Source organism: Magnolia sinica, chromosome 18, assembly GCF_029962835.1.
Source record: "Magnolia sinica isolate HGM2019 chromosome 18, MsV1, whole genome shotgun sequence".
Lineage (NCBI taxonomy): Eukaryota > Viridiplantae > Streptophyta > Magnoliopsida > Magnoliales > Magnoliaceae > Magnolia > Magnolia sinica.
The window spans coordinates 13,797,501-13,817,324 of NC_080590.1; the positions used below are offsets into that span (position 1 = coordinate 13,797,501).

General features: G+C 39.1%; 1 protein-coding gene across 2 annotated transcripts; it reads left to right on the forward strand.

Moving 5' to 3' along the window:
- The first annotated feature begins 10,089 nt into the window (after positions 1-10,089).
- On the forward strand, positions 10,090-19,430 carry LOC131232770 (arginase 1, mitochondrial). Of its 2 annotated transcripts, none has more exons than XM_058229245.1 (7): positions 10,090-10,249; positions 11,159-11,310; positions 12,983-13,142; positions 15,278-15,411; positions 15,774-15,983; positions 18,216-18,326; positions 18,975-19,430. In XM_058229245.1, the coding sequence occupies exons 2-7, from the start codon at positions 11,170-11,172 to the stop codon at positions 19,233-19,235; spliced, it is 1,017 nt and encodes a 338-aa protein (XP_058085228.1). In that variant the 5' UTR covers positions 10,090-10,249; positions 11,159-11,169; the 3' UTR covers positions 19,236-19,430. The 2 variants fall into 2 exon arrangements, with proteins under 2 accessions (XP_058085228.1, XP_058085229.1); XM_058229246.1 differs by having other exon boundaries at positions 10,100-10,249; positions 11,143-11,310.
- The last annotated feature ends 394 nt before the right edge of the window (positions 19,431-19,824 follow it).

The window sequence follows — 19,824 nt, forward strand, 5'->3', positions numbered from 1 at the left end:
TTTTAGAGAATGATCAGGCAATAGTCGGAGAGCAAAGTTCTTCCTCTAAAGATGGGTTCAGCTTTGACTTCCATACAAAAAGACTTTTATACCTATCTATCGTCAAACTAGAAGGAAATAATTATAGTCGGTCCAGGAGCAACTGCAAAAACCTTTTTGAATGAAGAACTGCTCGTATTGAGAACGGTTATAGTCCAATGTAGGGGCATAAACTTAAATTACAGTTAAACATATTACCGCTGCTCCTAAGATAGAGTTAGGCGGAAAAGATTATGCTAAGATAAGAAAATTTTGATTAGATTTGTTAAATTGGTATGAGACCACTTGTTCTATGAATTTTCTCTTCTATTCATAAACTTTTCTACAATGATGATACTCGGTATTTGTTTTTCCTCTTTACCTCAACCGTTATGGTAGCTGAGCCGTTGCTACGTATATCCTCGTCTTTTTGTATTGTTCTAACCATTTCACTTCTCTCGACTACTTTTTTTCCCTTAAGCTTCTCAGCCGCACTGTGTCACAAGATGACATGTATAGCCAATTCAGTGCAAGTTGTGCTTCCATAAAAAGTGCTTCAAATATCTTTAAGATCTTCCTATGTGTTATACTCTCTACACATAATAGTACATGTCATTCCCTAATTGGTTAATTTAGGAATGGCCAGAAATATGGTACAACGCCAATGATCATACATCCATGAGTGGACGATTTGGATTGTCTAATTAGTAAGAATTTTTCAAGACCGCCTATGAAGATGACTAGATCAAATGGACGGTCCAGATAGGTGATTTCGATGCCTAGTCAAAATGCAATTGAGTGTTTGGGAAGGCTTGCAAACACAACCCATTAAATTATTGCTCTAATGACATCTTATCCTACACAATGCTTTCAGACCTGTGTTATTATTAAGTTGTAATGTCTTAAATTATTCCATTGAAGTTATAAGTCCCTTGGCCGAGGCTTTGAAGATTATGCTTGGGATTGCAATCTCATGAGCTCAACCAATGATTCGGTAATCTAGACCCTTGGACTAATGGAACCCTAAATGGATGGGCCCATGCAGCAAAAAAGTCCCTAATTGGTGTTGTATTTCTCTTGTTAATTGTTGATTTGTAAGCACAAATTGAAATGTAGGATTACTTTATTGAGATAGGGATCCCGATGGTTCAGGTCGAGTGGTCTCAGACCCAAACCATTTAAAAATTGTGTTGGAATTTTGAATCCGTATCCAATTCAATAAAATTTTGGCCAAGTCTAGGTCATGTTATAGCATTAAAATAAATAAATAAATAAGGCCGTACATAAAAGAATATTTGTATAATAGCATGAGACATGATAATCATGTACATGTGGAAACATCACCAATTAGGGATACATGTGGAAACATTCAAACTTGGATATATTTGACTTTTTTTAATTAAGCAAGTATATCGTGAGTATTGCTTGCAGTTTAGGTAGCCCATAAGGACTGCCCCAAGGAGATCCTTTTTTGATGATGAAAACTTAGTGGCTAAGGCTTACAAAATTATAATTATGAGAAAGTTGTTTTGAAAGTCTCACAATTTCATGGCCCAAAAAATATTCCTTGACACATAAGGTAAAAACTTTAGTGTAACCAGTTCAAGAGAAGAAGAAAGAGCATATGTCGATCATCTTTCTTTCTTCATAAAAGTTATATTTTAAGTACATGTTAATTCGTGCATGCTTAAAAGTAGCTCTGATTTAATTTGTTTCGCTTCTATCATGCACAAATATTTTTAGAGCTTGTTGTAAAGTTGGTCTCTAATACTATAGGTTTCTATTATTTGGACGAAACACAATATTAGACATTTTTAAAAATAAAAAAGCATGCCCAAAACATGTTACTACAAGCCATCTTGAAATCAATCAAAATAAGATCTTCTCCTTTAAGCATGTACTAATACTCCTTTGGCAAATTCTCTTGCCTTCAATTGAAACCTCCCTGCATGCTTTATAAATCAAGTAAATTAACAACACCTTAATTTTAATATTAACTCCTTTGAATTTGGAGAATGGATCACTGGCACTTCCCCCAATTTTAAATCCATCACTGCCATTGTCCATTATGAAGTTGGGTCTTGAATTTATCTCGTTATTTGACACAATGGAGACAACACTCTCAAAGCTAGAAGTTGGCCCTCAAATTTTCCTAATAATCTTCATATTAGAGGTCTCCTCTAGATCCTCTAAGAAGGCTAACAATTTGATAAATTCAGTATTATAAAAATCTTACAAAACCTTAAGCGATCCATGATATGAAAGACTCAGAATCGCCACTTGGCAATGCTGAATTCAAGTGCTTCATAACTACAAATCGTGTAATAAAATCTAGGCTCTCAAGCTTTTGGTGGATCTTAGCACTCTCTAAATCCCTCTAAGAATTTTGGAAAGAAGCTCAATCCTGGCTTTAGAGTTCTGCTATTTTGACTTAAAGAGTGTTGGATAGTTGTTAATGCTATTCATCTCCTCTTTTACCATCTCTTTGGAGATTATTGGTTAGTTTGCTCTTGTTTCTAGGCTTGTGTCAAGTCTCCTTTTATTGTCTGTGGTGTTTGCATAAGACTTCTATTAAGTCAACATGATTAATGGCTCGGATTGATTAAACCTATTGGTCGTTGGATTTTTGGACTAAGCATACTGATCGGTGGTGCTCTTGTACTCTGCTATACATCCAGGGTACTTAGGATAGACGTGAACTCTAGAGTATTTCAATGTAACATAGATTATGCAAAGACATGAACTCTTATAATGGACTCTTGGAGGAGTGGTTATGATGTGTTTACTTACTCTGACCCTCTTTTCTAAAAATATGTATCTTAACCTCCTCACCTACACGGTATACAAGAAACCTCCTCTCATCTCAGGTTTTTAGAAATGTGTATGGTACAGAAGATCAAGTTTCCTCCTTATTCGCCAAGATCAGACAGTCTTCCCATTTAAGTATAAGATTTAGATTAAGTATTTTTGCAATTATTTTACTATAATTTTGGCCATGTGCCTCTCGGTTGATTGCAATTAAGCTTTGTGCTTCTCTTGGTTGGTGATAAAATGATTACTTACCTCCCGAGAAGGAAAGAAATAATAATAATAATAATAATAATAATAATAATAATAATAATGGCTTACGTAGCCACATGATCAACAATAATAATAATAATAATAATAATAATAATGGCTTACTTAGCCACATGATCAACAAGTAACGTAAAGCCCTTAAAAATGAGTGGGCCTATGCCAAAGAAAATCAAAATCTTAAATAGGATCTACCATACAGGCCAACCCAGACAACTCATGAACAATCCCCACAAACTCAGGCTTGGCTGGGCCTGTTTCAATGGCTCAGTGGTGGATAAGTTGTGTTTTAACGCTAAAATCATGGGTTTGAGTGGTCGCGTACGGTGGGTGTGTAAAAAAAAAAAACACCCAGGCCAGCCCATTGACAATAATGCTTGACGATAATGCTTAATGATAGAGAAAGCCATTGGGAAGAACCAATAATTTGCATTGAGTATGATTGGTGAACACATCGATTAATCCTGACCGACCAATTGTCAAGCCACTTAATGGATGGGCTATTTACAACCATCCGATATGTGGACTTTTTTCTGGTGCCTTGCTCTGAACTTCTGTAGACCATACAAGAATAAGGGATGTATCGGAGAGGGCCCGGTTGGCCCATTGATGTGTAGCAGGCCTGAGCTGTTGAATGTTTTCAGATATGAAATCTTTGCCGTCCATTCCATCTTAGGATCCATCTTATCTTTGTAAGTCGATCATGTTATGACATAACCCTCCTCGCCCATCATTTTGCCCGAATGACATGAAACACCGTTTTGGTGCATCATATGTAAATATGAGAAATGCTCCCGTCCTTTTGGAGCTCTATAAGTTATGGTGGTCTTAGTTGCATTGAGTAATTTGGACAGTTCAACAGGGCAATCTAAACCGTTCATTAAGTATAGAACAAATTTCAATGGTTACCATGTAAAAATAAAATTGATTGGATGATCCAATCCATCAAGTTTGGGCCTTATTTTTTGTAGCCGTCCTTTTTCCACCTCAACGATGAGATTGTTAGGATTGCTGACAGAAGTGACTCTTTATAAATCATAAGCAATCCATGTTATAAGTTTATCAAACAGATGGATCAAATTGTTGGTTAGACCTATTTTTTTACAAATGATCTTGACCATCCATATTAGAGACCATTGACCAAAGGTTGAGATCATAAGATTGGTGCGATATTTGCACTGTAGCCCATGAAATTTGTGTTGGACCTAATGGACAGACTAAGACCAATCAGTCGTACTGTCTAAGTGTCCCAATGCAATTAACAGCACTATCAATTATACTGCGGCATCTCTCTATAAAATATTGCAGCTGTACGTTCTTGGCATGCATCATGCTTCAGCTCGTGTTTCTTCGCAAATTGGCAAACACGTTAGCTCAATCGCACCGTGATTTGTATCATCCATCTTGTGTGCCTCCCTGCAAATGATCTGTGGCCCAAAATTACATTGATTGAATGGTAGTGACAATGAAGGATGCCCGGATGGTTAGGATTGATCAATTGATGGTCGTGATGTCTACTAGTGCAAGGTTTTCGGCCAAAAAGAGTGTCCTATATGGCTTCACCAAACTGTTCTCTTAATTATTCTAGCTCTTTTCGGTTGGCGCAACTCTTAAAGCTTGACGGATGAAGAGTTATAATTAAACTAAAACTTACTATTTATAGTAAAAACGAAATTAAAACAGAAAAACGACCGTCGATCCAGGGGTTTTTCGCAATTCCGGGCTGCGCAACCCGGCATAGCAAGAGACCATTGACCAAAGGTTGAGATCATAAGATTGGTGCGATATTTGCACTGTAGCCCATGAAATTTGTGTTGGACCTAATGGACAGACTAAGACCAATCAGTCGTACTGTCTAAGTGTCCCAATGCAATTAACAGCACTATCAATTATACTGCGGCATCTCTCTATAAAATATTGCAGCTGTACGTTCTTGGCATGCATCATGCTTCAGCTCGTGTTTCTTCGCAAATTGGCAAACACGTTAGCTCAATCGCACCGTGATTTGTATCATCCATCTTGTGTGCCTCCCTGCAAATGATCTGTGGCCCAAAATTACATTGATTGAATGGTAGTGACAATGAAGGATGCCCGGATGGTTAGGATTGATCAATTGGCCATCGATGATGAGGTCCACCGAACGAATGGTTGAGATCACCATGCACAAGACCAAGGGAGTTCGAGTGCTTTGAAGCAAGGTTCTATTGAAAACTTACTCTCAAAGCAGTTTTTAACTGATACTATTATTACCAAATTACTAGAGAAATGCTCCGGTGCTCTTAAAGCACTGTAAATTATGATGCTCCTAGTTGCATTGGGACATTTAGACAATGCAATCCATTGATCCATGCTGTTCATTAGGTCCAGTACAGGTTTCTTGGGCTACCATGAAAGCATCATTGTTCTGAAAAATGTTAACCATATCATCAATGGCCTTTAATATGGACGGTTAAGATTGCCTAAAAAAGATCCAATCAATAATTTCATAAATTTATTTGTTAGGGCCCTTATAGATTGCTTATGATTCTAAAGAACCACTTCTTGGGTAATCATAACCATCAAATCCATGGCTTGGAAAAGGGATGGCTAAAGAAAATAATACAAAATCAGGGATGGATTGGATCATCTAATCAGTACGATTTTTGCACGGTCCATGAAATGTGTTCTGCACTTAATAGACAGTTCAGATTGATCGATTTGACTGTTCAAGTGAACTGATGCAACTAGGAGCACCACAACTTATATTGGTCTGATAGAACTTTTTCTACCGTTTATATCATCCATACTGCAGCTGGGTCTGCCTGAGGCTTTTTAAGATCCAACCCAAGCAGATAGCCTAGGACTCGGTTCCAAGGCTAACCCAGCGTGCTAGCGCAATACAAAGTCCGAAAGTGTCAAAATAAACAGCAGAGCAAGGCCTGCATGTCGAACCTCCAGCGTAGAGTGGGATGGGCCGGACTCATTACGTGGTGTCAGAACTCATGCTTGTGCCTGCTCTGCACTGGCCTTAGCCCGAACTACGAGCCACGGTCTGGCCCTTTCAGATTCATCAAAATGAATTGGGTGATGGAATCATTGCCCTTTCAATTGGAAGCTGGGTTTTTCATGAGGCCCAGCCCGCCTTATTGGGCTTTCCACATGACTCACCATGTACTGGGTTCGGGCGTTGATGTTAGGCCCACTGGCCAACTGAGGCAGATAAGGACGCAATGAGGTCAATCACTATTTTCCTCTATCAATAAATGTCTTGAATCAATAAGACACTCTTAAATCTATAAGAGAATTTTCTCAATTTCACGAGAGAGATAATATAAAATTGATAATTTTAATTGATTGAATGAATTAAAAAATAAGTTTTTACATTCTTAAATAACTATAAATAAATTCTAAAAATGTAATCAAAGAGTCGTAATCAAATCATGTAACTTAAAACATCTACATTTAAAACTAAAAATTCTGTGAATTTAGACCTATCAACTTAATTTGTCAACCCGGCGAACAATATTTTAACGTCTCAACAAATCAATCAATCTATCTAAACTTGTAGAAATTAGCCAACAAACAATCTAAAATTTCTAACAGTATTTTGACCCATTGATTAGATGTATTGACTAGTTGAATTGTACTGAATTTTGTCAGTTTTCCCCTGGACTTCTTTCAGTCCATGTATGTTAAAATTGTGCTTGATCCTCATCATACATCATCTACCCTTGGCATGTCGGAAGGCCTATATGTGGCAGGATGATGTATCAATTGGTCCACCCATGGACTGATGTCTTACAATTTAAAAATAAAACCCATCAGACAATCTTATCCATTGCTTTAGGGCCCATTTGGCCGGGAGGATTGGAAGGGATTGGAAGTTAAATCCCGGGATTGGCCGGCGTGCCAAACAGACTAGGTGATCTGATCCCAGGATATAGCAATCCCATGTATCTTAAGACAATCTATTGGCAATACCATCATTACCTTTAAATCCCATCCAATCCACCCTAGTCCGTTCAAATTTGCCTGGGATGTGTTTGGTTCGAGGGATGGGAAGGTTTAATCACAGGATTGGCCGGGCGTGCCAAACAGACTGGATATAGCAATCCTGGGATATAGTAATCCCATGGATCTTAAGACAACCCATTGACAACACCATCGTTACCTTGAAATCCATGCCATCCACCCTAATACCATTCAATCCCTTCCAATCCACCCGGCCAAACGGGCCCTTAATGGCAACATATCAGAGATGGTCAAGGTTGTATGATAGTAGTTATTGCTGAAACATAAACCATCCATATTAGGGCCCTGTCTATGGGTGGACATGATTTGTACATTACTCTGCTGGTGGACCCGGTTCTTCCAGCTCAATGGTATCATCTACCATAGAGCCCAGCCTATGGCCGGAAATGGTCATGCCTGGGCCCGATTCTTAGGCCCGTCAGATGGGCCTCTGCTCATCTCGCATGCATCTGACCGTTCATCATATAGGAGAGTGCTCAATTTACCTTCTCCGATGTGCTCCTCTTGGTGAAATGGCTGGGATCCCAATCACTCCAAAGAGTCCAGGCCCAAGCCCATCCCGTGTGACTGTTAATGTGCACCGCGACATACATCGAAGATGGGTGGTGATTAGAAATTTCGATTTGGAGGTGCGATGTCTCAACAAAATAGGATTGGATCGATTGCGTATATCTTATCACTTGTAAAAGGAATGGTTGCTCAGGACAGCAATGTCCCACATTCAATCAGCAAAATCACAAGCCAGTGGTAAGAGTTGTCTGATCGCCTGTTCTATAGCCTGGCAAAGGCCCACCAGATCAATGTTCACAATCATCTGCATGTTTGCCGTCAGTCTGTAAAAACAAAGTAGGGCTGTCAACAGACTGGGCTGTCAATCAGCTCTTGTTCGACCCAACAAACAGCTCATCGGCTCACCTTCCCGTGATACCAATCATTTATTCATTCATATGGTGGGCCCATTTTTTATTTGAGAACACCCCTAAATTGCCTTTATCAGATGATCCCAACCGTCCAATTTGGGTCCTGTCAAACTATTGACCATTGCTTGTACCGATTTTCATATGTGGCTACGTGAGATGAGAGATAAGGGCAGGAACCATTCCATGAAGAGGCCACTCAGACATTGGATTAGGTTTGAAAATGGGAGTTCCACCTGTACCACTGGTTGGGTCAAAAGAGCTTCGGTAAGCCCACATGCACGAGGGAGCCCATCTACACGCGATCCCGTGTGCCAGATCCAAGCCATCGATTAGATGGGACCCACGAGATAGATGCCCTGCTCCAAAAGTCGGCGCTGTCTGCTGATCAGTTGAGCTGCAGTTTATGAAACGAGGGGATGACTAAAAATGTCAGATTGTGATTTACTTAATGAGTGGACTGGCCTAATTTTAGAACATCTGCATTTACATTGGGACCCACCAGATGGACGGATTGGATCTTACACCCTTGTTCCACTTTGGCAGGCAGGAGTATCTGACAGTTAGCAGTGAGAGGTTAACGCAAATTAAACCGTCCAAATTGTGGAAACTGTTATTGATAGTTATTAATTTGAAATTAAGATTATCTTTTTAAAGTCCTAATCTATTTTTCATGGACACTGTTTAGCTGAATTAGGACCATTGTCAAACTGTCCAATAAATGCTATCAATCCAGAATTATGGGTCATCAAATCAGAGATACTTGGCTAGTGGTTCATCAAATTTCGGGGATACAACGTGGATTGTTTTACTTTATTTACATGCTTGCCATGTGTACAAATTCTCAGTACCTGAGTATCAACCTCCGCACTCTTCCAGAGCGTCAAAGTTTTCCTCCGAATAAATACGGCTACTCACGGATCTTTGAGAGGGGTTCGCTAGAATACATTCGGACGTATTGCAATAAGATACGTCCGGACCTTAGCCTCTTACTCTGGATGATATTCCAACGATCCAACCCGTTTATATAATATTTCTAATTTTTTACGGTGGACAGAAAACAAATAAAAACTAGAATTTTCAACCTTCGGATAATTTGGCTCTTTTACTTGGAAGATGGACGGCCAATGTAGTCACTGTATAATAAAAGTTTTTGAAATACTCAATCTTAGAGTTATTTTATCCATCACCCATCGAAGGAAATCCCTATAATACGAATGGTTTGGATCATTGTAAGAAAAACCCAAATCAAGTTGCTAGATTATCGACCTATCTAATTCCAGTACGTTGGCAAACCTCTCTTTGAGAATGATGCTCTATGATTGACGTGCATTCTTCTCGAAAAGCACATCCACTTAGGCTACACAAAATAATAACTAAACAATTGTGGCTTATCTACTCGGACAGCACCGTTCAACGATACTCCTTTTTGCCGAAACACGACACGTGGCCCAGCTGTCCGTCATCTGGCTCTGCCACAGGCGATATTCACTCATCGAGCGGACGTATCCGATCCACTGATGACTGATATAAAGAATCCACACGACCGGTGGACTCAAGACCGTTCAATCTGAAGTATGGAACATCCGTTCTAGGCCCCACATGATGGATGCAGGATGCTTATCCGAATTGCAGCATGCTAAATAAGGATATCAGTGACGTCTCCTCAACTTAGAATTACTCGGGATTATTAATGTGAAGCACCGACGGTCTACCAAAGTATGAGAATATGTACTCATGCACACATCTACTGTCCACGTGGCACACGTAAACGAAACAAAGACCATCCAAATGGTGGATGCTCACCAAAACTAGGCATGGACCCAAAATATGATTGGAAAGCTTTAACCTTTGCGCAGATCAGCACTTATTTGTTGAACTTAGCTAAACCGTCCGGTTTTCAAAGCAGGAATTAGAATACTGAAGATGAAACGTTTATTCAAGTAAAGATCTACTCTTATACACCATCCATTATCAGGCCTACTAAATGGAGGGTTTGGATCGAAGCACGTGCATGCTACGTGTATAGTATCTGCGTGCATGTGAAGGGACAGGCAAGTGCAGTGCGCGGTGCATCGGGATTGTTTGTTCGTCCGGTGATTCATTTCCCGAATAAAATCAGAAAGTAAAGCAAAAGCCGAGCTCGTCAGCAGCAGCGGTAGCGGTGTTTCAAGCCACACTCTCTTTCCTTTGCCTTCTTTCATCTTCTCATTTCTTGCTTTTCTCAGGTACCTTGAGTTCTTTCTTCTCCCACCACCATCATCGTAGGTTCTTGCTTCTAGAAACCTTCGTTTTGCACAACATACCAAAATGAATGGTTTTCTGGCATTAACACAGAGTTCCATCATTTAAATTCGGACTTATGGTTGCTTGAATCAACCGTTCATCACTGTTTATTCGGTATGGCCCATGTTCACTGTGGGAAAGCCACGCCCGTTGTAGGGATCCTGTTCATCTCATCAATGTCCTGAGAAAATGGACGGTCTGGATTGTTTACAACAATGGAAGTATCTGTCGTCAGTCCGAACAGTCTGTTTGGTAGGTTCTGGATTGGGTTGCCTGTGATTCTCAAGTATCACATCTGATGCTTCTCGACATCCCATCCATGTTTTGGAAAATGTACAGTGATGACAAGAAAGGTAGATGCTTGGAGGGTTAGGATCACCCATCTGTATGATTATTCGAAGGTGGCTCATGAAGAGCGGTCCTGACTGAACAAGCGGTCAAGATTGATTCTTTAGACTGCCCATGTATTGATGTGGGACCAACAAAAGGGAGGATTGGGAAATTTCTTTGATGTCTTTTCTAGTTTGGAAATCCAGTCCAAATTCAATGTTCCAAATACTTTTGATTTGTATGGATTCGACCGTTTTTCAGTAAGTTAATCCTTAATAATGAACGAAAATTATCGCTGTTGAAAAACAGTAATGAAGACTAGTTTTAATTTCCATTCTTAGCAAATTAGTTAACATATGTTCGAGAATTTGCGGACAATAATCCATCAGTATCCTGTTTCAAAAAGATCTTCAATCTTATCAAGGTTGCATGCATTCCGAATAAATAGCTTTGAAATGTCGGCTTTTTTCATTCACATGGTGGACATGACTTACCTCTTTAACAGTGTCTTTTCTATTTAGGGTTGTGAGATATGTTGAATCTAGGGAAGAAAGGGATCCACTACTTGCATAAATTGAATGCTGAAAAGGTCCCGGCAGCGTTGATAGAAAATGGTCAGAATCGTGTTATAGATGCTTCCCTTACTCTTATTCGTGAGAGGGCAAAGCTTAAGGTATGTGCTTTCTTTTATTTCATCTAGAAGACGGTCATTATGTTGATGAATGCCTCTTTCTTTTCAGTGTATGGTGATTTTGGATTTTCTATACTCTGTTTTCAAGGTTAGAATATTGGTAAACACACAAAGGATCATGGATCGGATGGAGCTTTTTATGTGATTTTTGTTTAGTTTTATTACGTTACATCAATTTGGATAACCAGTTGATTGTGGATTCTGATGTGATTTTGGAGTTGGCTAGTTGTAAATGCCGCTGCTTTTTACACTAACCTGTAGTTAGTAAAGAAAACCTTTGATATTCTAATTTTAATTTGAAATGATAATTGCTTGTCTGCCATACTTCATGGGACAGAATGTTGGGCAGTCAAGTAACAACATGTTCATAGGATGAGTGAGCAGAAATGAGGTTTTTGAGATGGATGAGTGACAAGGGAGGAAGAATAGAAATAGGAATGAATCCATTAAATGGAACTTAGGAGTAGCACCAACAGGAAATAATATGAGGGAAAAAGGACTTGAGGTGATTTGGTCATGTGCAGTGGAGAACAAGAACTGCACAGGTTAGGAGTGAGTCGGTGTAAGTTGAAGACTCTAAAAGGTAAAGGGAAAGATCTAAAAGGATGTGGATGGAGGTAGTAGGAAAAAACTTGATATGGTCAGTGATATAGTGGAATGGTGTAACAGGATTCATGTACCTAACCCCAATTAGTGGTGATAAGGCTTTGATAATGAAATGATAAATGATCTGTGATTTTCATACCTGATCATGTGCAGATTAGTCTATTTCAGTTTCGATTGTAAGCAAAGCACTTTGAAATCAGGTGTTGAATTTTGTTTCTAGAATTCTAGGTCAATCTTGGGAGGTGAGGAATTGGTGTTAAACATCTCTCATGTGAGGAATTACATAATCCTCCCAGGCCCAACCCTCTGAACAATCATGGCCCATGTTTTTGGTGTGCATATTGTTGATACAATGACCCCATTATGAATGGGCCATGCCCAAAATTCTCTGATGGGAAAATCCTAATGATTTGGTTGCCCTCATATAATTGGTTGAGAAAAGAAGACAGCAGCAGTATATATTTACTGCAAAAAGGCCAAAGATTGGATAGCCGGGATCTTCCAACGATTTTTGGTCACGGTCCATTCACTGTGCAGCCCAGCCGATGACCAAAAGCCCACTTGTTTATGGGCTGGGTGCACGAGGATATTCCATTGGAGGATCATATAATTCCCTCCATCATAATGAAGGCTAATGGACATGAAGTTTCAGTAAAACCTTCTTTTAATTGTTATAGAATCCTGCACACTTCAAAATAGGCTCTGCATCACTCCTGACACTAGTGATGTATTGAGAGTCCTGATTACAAATTGATGAAGTGGAATGGTGGAACAGGATTCATGTAGCTGACCCCAATTAGTTGGGAGAAGGCTTAGATGATGATGACGACGATGACGATGCCCTACTTTGCTTTTGACGTGGACCTGTGTAGTTAGCATATGCCATAAGTTGATTGAATTGTTTGGAGTTTGGGCTATTCCAACTTAAAATTCATGTACCTTTTGATCTTGCTTACATTCATCTCTTATAAAGGATTTTTTTTTTTTTTTTTTTTTTTTTGTTCTGTTGTATAATAGACTTTGAATTTGTGATGTTGGTTTTCTCTAGGGAGAGCTTGTGCGGGCTTTAGGAGGTGCAGTTGCATCGACATCACTTCTTGGAGTTCCTCTAGGACATAATTCATCTTTCCTTCAGGGACCCGCATTTGCTCCTCCCCGGATTAGGGAGGCCATCTGGTGTGGTAGCACAAACTCAAGCACTGAAGAAGGTACAATGAAGTATCTACCAAAGCTAGTTCACTTTCATAAGTGATATTGTTTGTTCCCATTAGCATATTTCCTTTATTGCTTTGAAATCAGTTGGTGCACGTATTCAGATAGTTCCATTAATCTGAAATGTTGAATGATGCTTCTGCAAGATATTGGCATGTTTTGTTGATATAATCTTTTTACCCTAGAGCTTGATGCTAATATAAACACCATTACGATATTGCCACTTTTTGTTAATATAAGATTTTTATCCAAGAGCTTGATGCTAATATAAACACTGTTATTCTCATTAGGGATTTACCCTCCTACCAATGGGCAATAACCAAACTTGCTATTAAGTTCTTAACATCGTTGTTCATGCTTCACAATGATTTTTAAGTTATTGTTACTTGGCAAAAAAAAAAATTGAACACATCTACAGGAAGAGGAGATTATGTGACTTCTTCACTGAAAGAATAAACTGGTTAGGCTTGTGATGTAGCATAATTTGGAAGTGTTGAATTAAGATAGAGCACTTACCAATTAGAAGATCAAACCTTCAAGATTATCCCACAAAATAGATAATCTCTTCACCTGCAATATACAATAGAGTATATAAAGGAAAAGGATATAATGGTGGAGTACTACCACCAAGAAACAACACCAAGGAATCTCACCTCTACATAAATTGCCCATCTCAGAAAAAACCAAAGAAACCTCTCTTATTCAATCGAGGATCTCATAATATCCATTCATAATATTGCCATACATGGGCCATGTATATCTAGCCTTCTTCACAATTCCTCATTAAATGCAAAAATCCAAGTCCTGAAACCCTATTGGCCCAACTAATAACTTTCCTAAATTATCTCAATCCTAATCCTATCAAGACTTGTAACAAAAAAGGAAAGCGAATAAGAGACTTAACAAAGAGTTCTAATACTTGCAAACTCCAAACTATACTCAACTTGTCCAACCATGTCGACTTTTTGTGTTGTAATTTGCAGAGCATACCCTAAAGAAGCAGCCGCTTGGATTTGTGGGCCCCACAGTCCAACCAATTGTTAATTGGGCCATCTGATTGGATTTGTGGGTCATACAGTCCAATAGGATCGCTGGTACACTACAAAATGACCATTGGAACCTTTGATTTGATGCAGATGGTCAGCTAGATCAATCTGGATCCTTAATGCGGTCCTGATCTTCAATGTAGAAGTTGGAATTTGGATGGTCCAGATCTTCAATTTACAGTAGTCTGGACCATTGGGTGGGTCTGGTCTGGACATGATATGCAACCTGACCGGTAAATGGGCCTGATCACACAATCAGTGATATCAGGACCTCGATCAGATGATCAAGCAGCCTGGATGCATTAGCTTGTGAAAAGAAGAGCAAGAAGTCATTCTTCTGTGGAGAGATTAAAATTGGCAAGCTGATATCGTTAGATGGTGGAGATTTAAGATGTTAGAAAAATGGCTTAGTCCTTTCATCATATGATTTCAGCTGAGAAGTGTTACTTTCTACGAAAAGCATGCTAGAATAGTGTTAACATATATTCTATATGTGTGCACTTATTTTTGTGAAGCTGACATAGTTCATTCTCTGATACCACAATGATACATTATTATACGTTGCAGCTTGCACTCTAACACGGCTTTCTTTTCTGTAGCTTGGATTAGGCTGTCAATGGGTTGGGTTATTGGTTTGTATTTGTATCGTGACCTGACTAGGGTGGGTCTTGTCATGTTTAGTCTGATCAGATTTGGGTACCCTGTCCGGTCTAGTTTTGAGTACAAATTAGAATGGGGAATGTGGTTTTGATTTGGAATCAGGTTGAGACTCATGGTCAGTTCTGGATCCAGATTGGGTCCATACTATTAACATATGCCTTCTGTATGGTTTTAAATAATAAATATAAACTATATACAGTATAAAAAGATTATATATTCAGGCACCTGACACAACCTGATTTTTAATAAAATCCAAATCCATGGACCCAAACATAACCATCATTAAATCAGGCCTGAAATCTGGATCCAGATCCGGTTAAGTTTGGTCGGATACTTCAAGCATCCACTGATCCGGGTACCCATTGACAGCCTTAACCTAGATATTTCCAAACTTACTTGTGTTATGACATTTTGGGAAAATGCAGGGAAAGAACTAAATGATCCACGCATTTTAACTGATGTTGGTGATGTTCCTGTACAAGAGATTCGAGATTGTGGCATAGATGATGACAGATTGATGAATATTATAAGTGAATCTGTCAAGCTAGTGATGGAAGAAGTAAGCCAGTTTTTGTTGCATGTTTCTCATTTTATTACACTTCCATAGGTATTCGGAGTGCATGAGCTGAGATCACATTCATTTACTCATTCTGCTGGTCTCAACCATGTTGTTCTATATTTCTAGATCTTCTTTTGCTTTGTCTGGATGTAATCTCACATGCACATTAGGAAAAGGTGCTCTCACAACTTTGATTGGCGCATAGCTGCATAGGCAGTCAACCTGAGTTGGAAAGCAGCCACACTCAAGAGTTATGAGTTCCACTGCCATCGTGAACCCATAACAGTGCATATGGACACCTTTTTCTTCCACACATGGAGTATAGTTTTCTGTATTGTGATTTGGCACTCTGCTACTTCCAGGATCCACTGCGTCCATTGGTTTTAGGTGGTGATCACTCGATATCTTTTCCTGTTGTAAGAGCTGTATCTGAGAAACTTGGGGGACCTGTGGATATTCTTCATTTGGATGCTCATCCAGATATCTATCATGCCTTTGAAGGAAACAAATATTCGCATGCTTCCCCTTTTGCAAGAATAATGGAGGGTGGTTATGCTCGGCGGCTTCTGCAAGTAAAGTTATTTTCTTGTATTTCTTTTTACTTCACCATTTAGCATATAGATTGTGGGACCACAATATGTTTACTTAGCAGCAACCATGTCTGAACAAATCTATTACTATTATTATATCTATTGTTATTATCATTATTATTATTTGTTTCTCTATTACTTTCTCATAATTCAATGCTTCGGTTTCAGCATATCCTGTAATGTCAAATGTTAAAATGTCTCTTCTTTCAAATTGACTTTCTCTTCTTTAACAATCCTCCAGTGCATCCACAGGCCACCTTAAGGGATAGCACCACACGGACCGTGAATGAAGCAACAGCTGATTTAAGTATGAGTCCCGCTAGAAAGAAATAAACATCATGCTCTAATACCAATGGTAGTTTTTTTTTGCTAATTTTATTAGGAGTTCATTGCAAGTCCACTTAAATTAATTGTGGATGTGTCATAAACTTTTTAACTCCACCCCACCTGATCCCATCTCTTGATGATTGAGTGAGATCCAAACTTCGCTTTAAGTTTAATTGTTGAATTGTTATATGTATCAAACACAGGTTTGAGTTAATCAGTGAATGATGTAGAAAACTAGAAGAAATTGAACTAAATTAGATGGATTTGAGTACTAATTAACCATTTCAGTGATTGATTCCTTCCAAGTCGTTGACACTTGTTTAATAACTAGGACCTAATTAATGGGCTTCTAGTTGATACCAACAGCCTAATTTGCATAAAACTAGTTATCAAACACCATAAGCTCTCATAATTTGGAGGAAGACGTCAAAAACTTCCATTTAATTCAATTGTATAGGCATTCGTTCATACATATGGCGTGGAGGCCTTTATATAGGTTTTGATACAGTCTATGAAGCTTCTAGAATGAACTTTCTAGAAAAATGCAACTCTCTATCCCTGTGGGTCCAGATATTGTCCCAAATTAACCAAATCATAACTATCAACTTGCAATATGGAAATAAATCAAAATAGGAAATTGCTTCTAGAAACCAGAACTTGCTAAAATCTCCATTTGCACACAGCCGTATGGATTGTCATTCTGTACAGTTTATGCGAACACCCCCAAAAAGGGGCTACAGTTTGTATGCCACCCATCTAAAATGGTACATTGGGCTACAAGCCCCGCCCTCAGTCCAACAGGTTAGCTATTTAAGCAATTTGATCGGACTTGTGGGCCCCGCAAGCCAATAGGATGCTGATGGCATGTGCATCTACCCTTGGACCTGCAGGTATAAACATGCTTGATGCGGACTCCATGCATCATTTTATTTACTTGTTGGGCTTGGAATAGTTGTATTAGGAAGCTTAGCTATTAGTCCTAGGACACGTTTAGAAATTTGTGTGAAGGTAACTTTGGCTATGAGTCCCCTTGTTCGAATTTACTTTGTTTGCTTATGCGTGCATGGGACCCATGGCAGCTAGTACATACATGAGAGTCTTTCTGTCAGTATATTTTGTTCAATTTTAATTTGCAACCCTCCCTCCCTCTCTCCCCTACAGGATCTCAATGTGATCCTTATGCCCTAACACCCCAATGTACAATGCTAGTGCCACGTCATAATGTGCTCTTTCCATCACTTCAATGAACTTTTCAGTTGGATTCCAGAGGCTGATTTTAAAATTACTACCACATTCTCATTCCAAAGAATAAACAAACTATAACTGTATCCTGTAAATTAAAATGCTTCAAAATTTCACGTTTTCAGTAAAAGAAAAAAAAGATGTCAGTTCTAATGTCCTCCGAAGCCTAGTTGAACTACTGTAGGACCCTTAAAGAAAGTTTATATATGCAGAGTGCAAATGTGCCAAGATTAGACCATGCATGGTCTGTTTTGATGATATATATTTTTATTTTACTTTCCTCGTAAAACAGCCTTGTAATATGGAGTTGTTTGGAAGAATCTTTCCAAAAACTCATTTGATTTTGCGAAGTCATAGTGCATCAGTTCTTGATCAGCTCATTAAATGTTGAAGATTTTGGCTTACTCTTGCTTTGAGATGCTTTGAGAACCCCCTTGTTAGTTTCTTTGCTTTGTTTTCAGTACTCAGGAATTGCTTGGAAGTTTCTTTTCTATTCAAGGCAATTTTGAATGTTTTGAATTTCTGAGTTCTAATTATGTATTACTATTTTCTTAGCTTTGAAATCATAATGTTCCTCATCTTCAAAATAGAGGAGGCTGGTGCTGCTTTATTGTGATGACTAAACTTTATAGTGCCGGAATTTAGGTTGGTCTCAGATCAATAACAAGTGAAGGGCGTGAACAAGGGAAGCGATTTGGTGTGGAGCAGTATGAGATGCGCACTTTCTCGAGAGATCGTCAAATTTTGGAGAATCTGGTGCTCACATATCTATCTGTCCACCTGCCTATGCACACACACACACACACACACACAAGCGCCATAGTTCTAAAACTCACCGAGTCAAACTGAAACTTGTCCAAGTCAACTTGACTCGGCAACATTTCAAGTCATACTGAAACTCACTCCCTAACTACTAACTCGGTCAATTTGATGCAACTGGGAGTGACTCTGGTCAAGTCACTTGCCTGGTGAAAGTGAAGTCAAACTGGGAATTTGTTACCAAATGCAAAAAGGGCAATGGTGGGGTTTTCAATCCACAATTTCTACCATGAGGTTCAGATCCTCTCCAACATACCACATAGTTGTGTACTTCTTGGTACTTTATCCATCTGGTAATATCCATTCTAATTTCTTTATGATATTAAATTTCGAGTCAAGTAAAGACTCACCCCAAGTCTTTTGAGTCAATCTGACTTGGCTGGACATCGATTGAATCTAAATTTTTAGAGTTTTTGAACTATGATGCGAGCAGACACAAATTCATATACATGCAAATTATAGTATGGTTGGGGCCATTCACATTGCATATTTGTTCATGTCTGCATTTTTAGCGTGCACTGGCATTTTGTTTTGATGGACTTGGGTGTGGCCTTGTAAGTCATTCTGCTCTCTACACTTGTACAGAAATTAGGAGAAGGTGTAAAGGGCGTGTACATTTCATTAGATGTGGACAGTCTCGACCCTGCATTCGCTCCTGGGGTGTCGCATATTGAGCCAGGAGGTCTATCTTTCCGTGATGTCCTCAACATCCTGCACAACCTTCAGGCTGATGTTGTAGCAGCCGACGTGGTCGAGTTCAATCCACAGCGTGACACCGTCGATGGAATGACTGCTATGGTTGCTGCAAAACTGGTAAGAGAGCTCACCGCGAAGATCTCCAAATGAACAGACATTTTTTCCATGAGGCCACCGCCACTGACCGTAAGACTGTATGCTGCTGCACCCTTTTTCAACCATGCAGCTGAAGCTATTACTATGAAATAATACAGAGATATATGCGTGTGGGTTTCCTTCATTAAACAACTCTTTTCATGTATAAGGGATGCTTTCAGAGAAATGAATTCCATCTGGTACATGTGACACACTGTTTGGTTGCTTGTTCATCTTCCGCATTTCATTTTGCATTTATTGATGGCAGATTCGCTCAGAAGATGGTTGATGTCTTGAACTTTTAAGTGACAACTAGAAGCCAGGTTCGATGAGGAAAACTTTGATACTCCAGCAGTGTGATGGGTGACGCTGAAGCACATAGGAGTTGCTTGGAAATTGCATACATTGCATAAAAGTAATTCAAAAGAAACTGTCCAAGATTTGGACACCAGTTTAGATGCATCAGGAGCCAATAATTACCCTTATTTGATTAACTTATTATCAGATTGATGGACATTTTATTGGGCGGTTGATAATGAAAACTGTCCAATGGTCTTATTTCAATGAACAAGTGTCCGTGAACCAGAGGTAGGTCGGGATGGTT